Source organism: Callorhinus ursinus, unplaced genomic scaffold (genome assembly GCF_003265705.2).
Source record: "Callorhinus ursinus isolate GAN/ISIS: 27379988/994484 unplaced genomic scaffold, GSC_fseal_2.0 scaffold59, whole genome shotgun sequence".
Lineage (NCBI taxonomy): Eukaryota > Metazoa > Chordata > Mammalia > Carnivora > Otariidae > Callorhinus > Callorhinus ursinus.
Window position 1 is genome coordinate 5,029,889 of NW_027397121.1, and position 3,719 is coordinate 5,033,607.

At 57.1% G+C, this 3,719-nt stretch overlaps 2 protein-coding genes across 3 annotated transcripts in view; one reads left to right on the top strand and one right to left on the bottom strand.

The window, feature by feature from the left end:
- Positions 1-336: 336 nt before the first annotated feature.
- The window catches only part of ARMC12 (armadillo repeat containing 12), a 38,863-nt gene continuing 35,480 nt past the window's right edge, over positions 337-3,719 (bottom strand). Inside the window, exon 8 of one of the 2 annotated variants that reach the window (XM_073884926.1) lies at positions 337-457. In XM_073884926.1, the coding sequence (XP_073741027.1) occupies positions 421-457 (37 nt within the window). In that variant the 3' untranslated portion in view covers positions 337-420. Of the gene's footprint in view, positions 458-3,290; positions 3,432-3,719 lie in introns of those variants that run through there. The other variant, XM_073884928.1, reaches the window with a different exon arrangement.
- On the top strand, positions 377-2,207 carry CLPS (colipase). Its single transcript, XM_025862469.2, has 3 exons — positions 377-460; positions 1,513-1,635; positions 2,076-2,207. Exons 1-3 carry the CDS (start codon positions 377-379, stop codon positions 2,205-2,207), a joined length of 339 nt encoding a protein of 112 aa, XP_025718254.1.

Genomic DNA, 3,719 nt, shown 5'->3' on the forward strand with positions numbered 1-3,719 from the left:
CCCCCCCTCCCCCGCCAACTCTTGAAATGATTCCCAGTTGACAGATAAGGAGATGGAGACTCAGAACAGATAGCTTGCCCAGCTTATAACTTGTACAAGTAAAAGTGTTCCAGAGTCCACACCCAACCATGATGCAGTATCACCCCCCCAACACACACACACAAACGGTGCCAGGTGCCGCCCAGTCGCTTTATCAGGGACACTCCCCCCAGGTGATTGGCCATAGCTGGGCCTCCGTTCACGTCAAGCCCTGTGGGATGAGGAAGGAGGGTCACATGTGGACAGAGCCCCTTTTATAGCCCCACCACCCTAGCTGGCTGTCTTCTGCCACCTGACCTGCCAGTCGCTCCCTGATCCAGCTGTGCTGCCGTTCGTCATGGAGAAGGTCCTTGCCTTGCTGCTCATTGCCCTCGCCGTGGTCTATGCAGTTCCTGGCCCTCGGGGGATCATTATCAACCTGGTAAGACGGAGGTCAGGGGAGGAGTCATCTGAAGATCCAGGTGGGGATTTTTGAAACTTAGATCTTCACCTCTAGTGTCTCTGCCTGGGGCTGCCCGGAGGCTGAGAGGTGGGCATCTCTCCCGTTACTGCCCGTGACTGCCCTGTGCCTCTTCCCCGCCCCCCGAGGGCCTCAGACAAGGCTGATCAGCCGGGAGCATGCGCAGAGCAGTGGTTTGACCCCGCTGAGGGAGCTTTCTAAAAATCCAGAGCCCTAGGCTCCTGCCCTGGAAACCTGGCTCGGAAGGTCCAGCAGTGATCCTGGCTTCTGACCTCGAGTGACACACAGTCACAGCTCTAAATGCCTCAGGAACATTTACTCACTTGGTTCTCCTACCAACCACGTGACACAGGTACTGTTAGCATCAAACCCGTTTTCCGATGGAAAGCAGTTGTAGAGAAAGGTGAAGCCACCTGCCTGCCTGAGGTCACGAGGCTGGAAAGCATTGAGCGGGGATCGGAGCCCGGACTGGTGGCCCCAGTGCCGCGCTCTCCCACTGCTCCATGCCGCCTCTCTACCCAAAGATTCTTAACTCAGGGCCTTGCAGGGCTCAGAGGGAGGGGCCAGGATCCCCCTGAGGTTCTAGGTACAAGTCTGTCCAGGGAGGGAGGGAGTTTTCCAGGAAGATGGTGTCCACCTTCACAGGCTCCTCGGTGGACTGTGGCACCCAGAGACGTCTGGACACCCTGTTCTGGGTCACCTGGGCACATTCCCAGGGACCGCCGAGGCAGAGGGTGGGGCAGTGACTTGCCCGGGGTCACCCAGGGAGTTGGTAGTGCGGCGGGTACTAGAACCGGTGTCCCGTCTCGCAGCCACGCCCCTGCCCGCGTCTCACACGAGTGCGTGGGGCGGGGGGAGGCAGACGGGCCGCCAGCCCCACCGGCTGGGTTCCCCTACACACGCCCACGCCAGGGGAGGCACTGTCAGCGGGAGACGGTGGCGGCGTTGGGGGGGTGGGGGGGTGGAGCAGGGACCAAGGGGCGGGGCCCCGGGCTAACCGGCTGCCGCGACAGGAAAACGGCGAGCTCTGCGTGAACAGCGCCCAGTGTAAGAGCAAGTGCTGCCGCCACGACACGCTGCTGAGCCTGGCCCGCTGCTCGCCCAAGGCCAGCGAGAACAGCGAGTGCTCTGCCAAGGTGGGTGCCGGCGGGAAAGGGGGCAGCTCGCAGGAGGAGGGCCCTCCGGCTTCGGGGGAGCATCAGGGAGGGAGGAGAGTCAGCCTGGACATTGAACGCTGAGACTGAGACAGGGAGGTGAACAGACTGCACTTTCCCAGCCTCTCGTCTTTTTTGAGCCTCCCAGCTGAGCAGTGAGGTGGGTGCGGTCGGGGATTTGTCACCCCCATTGCGCGGATGGGTAAGTAGAAGCTCTCCAGACAGCTCTAGTTAGTAAGCGCAAATGAGGCTCAGAGTGGGAACCAGAACCTGGGTCCTCCAGGCCCACAGCTCTCCCTGGCGTAGGAGTCGGAAGCAGACAGACTGAAAAGACTGGCCTGGGGCTCTCTGGGTCAGGGGAAAGGCTGTGCCCAAAGTGGCCCCCCACAGCCTGTGACTCCACTGGCTCTGTGTCTTTGCAGACGCTCTATGGGGTTTACAAAAAGTGTCCCTGTGAGCGGGGCCTGACCTGTGAGGGTGACAAGACCATCGTGGGCTCCATCACCAATACCAACTTCGGCATCTGCCACGATGCTGGACGCTCCAGGGAGTAAAACCCCTAAAGGATGCTCCTTCTCCACTACGTCTCCCTGGCTGCCCGCCCCCGCCCCTTGACTAGCACCTCCCTTTTCTGATTGGATTCTCCGCAATTAAAGCTGTTCCTGCAGCCTTCCCCGAGCTCCTGAATGTTCTTGCTGAGTCAGTGTCTTCCTTGATGTCACATCAAGCCTTTGCCTCGTCAAGGCAGTTGTCAAACAGGTCAGAGGAAGGACGGATGGGTCTGGGACCAGGTGGAATGAGACTGGGCAGCCTGGAGACAAGGTTGTGAAGCAGCCATGCTGGGAATCTCTCCATCTGGGGACCAATCCCACCTTCCTGGGACGCCCTTCTTGGCCCTCAAATTCTCAGACAGGCGCATGTGCACACACACATGCACACACTTCTAGTGGGGAGTTAGAACGGTCCATATTCCTGCCCTGCATCAAAACTTCCCAGTCCTTGTCCTGGGCTCATACCTTCATTCTGGGCCCAATTCCCAGATGTGCCCCCCTAGCTGACACAACCCATGTTTTAAGGGCTCAGACCACTAACAATTGCCTCGGGCTGACTCTGTGCTAGCAAATTCTCACAATGATCCAGGAGGGAGAATTTATTTTCTCTATAGATGAACTAACATTCAGAGAGGTTCAGTAACTTGCTCAATGTCACATAATTAGAAAAAGTTGGCTCTACACCCATCTAACTCCACCCCCCTACCCTTTCTACAATTCCTCGTTCTTTCCCAACGACTCAGACAAATGGGTGGAATTGTAGGGAATTTGGTTTTGGTTTAATACAAAAATGTTATACCCCCTGGAGCCACCAGACCTGGGTTGCCTTAGGCAGTACTGAGGTCCCGTCACTGAGATGTGCAAGTGGGGGTTCACTGACCCTCAGTGGGGATGCAGGAGAGAAGATTCACACAAAGAAGGAAGAGAGTGAACTAATTAAAACTGAGATGCTCTCCCAGCCCCAGGATTTTGTAGTTCATGATCAATGAATCCTTAGAGTAACCATTAGGTTTCTGAGTTAGGACTGGATTTACCTGAAAGGAACAAAAAATCCATGTCACTATGGCTTAAAAGACTAGAGACACACATCTCTCACAAATCCAGAAGTCTGGAGATGGGAAGTGCTGGCGTCTGTTTGGATGCTGGCTGCCTTGCAGTTCCGGAACCTCCTCTCAACTGGCAGATGCCTTCACAGCAGCTCCTGATGTCATGTTCTCTCACCATATTCTAAGGAAGCATGGGGTAGAGGGTGGGTGCATAGGGGGGTGAGGACAGAGTGTTTCTCCTAGCATGCCTTATCTCCCCCGAAAGCCTCCAGGCTGACCTCTCCTTATCGAAATGGCTCCGACTGGGTCACATGACCACCTCTGGCCACAAGGGAGGCTGGGAAAGCAAGTGCTGGGCAGAGGGAATGGGATCGCCGTGACTGGCTTGGCTCGAGCCCTGTGTCAGCCCCCGAGCTGGGTATGGAGCCTGCTTAAGATTCTCTGCCCTCCCCCTCTGCCCCTCCCCCCC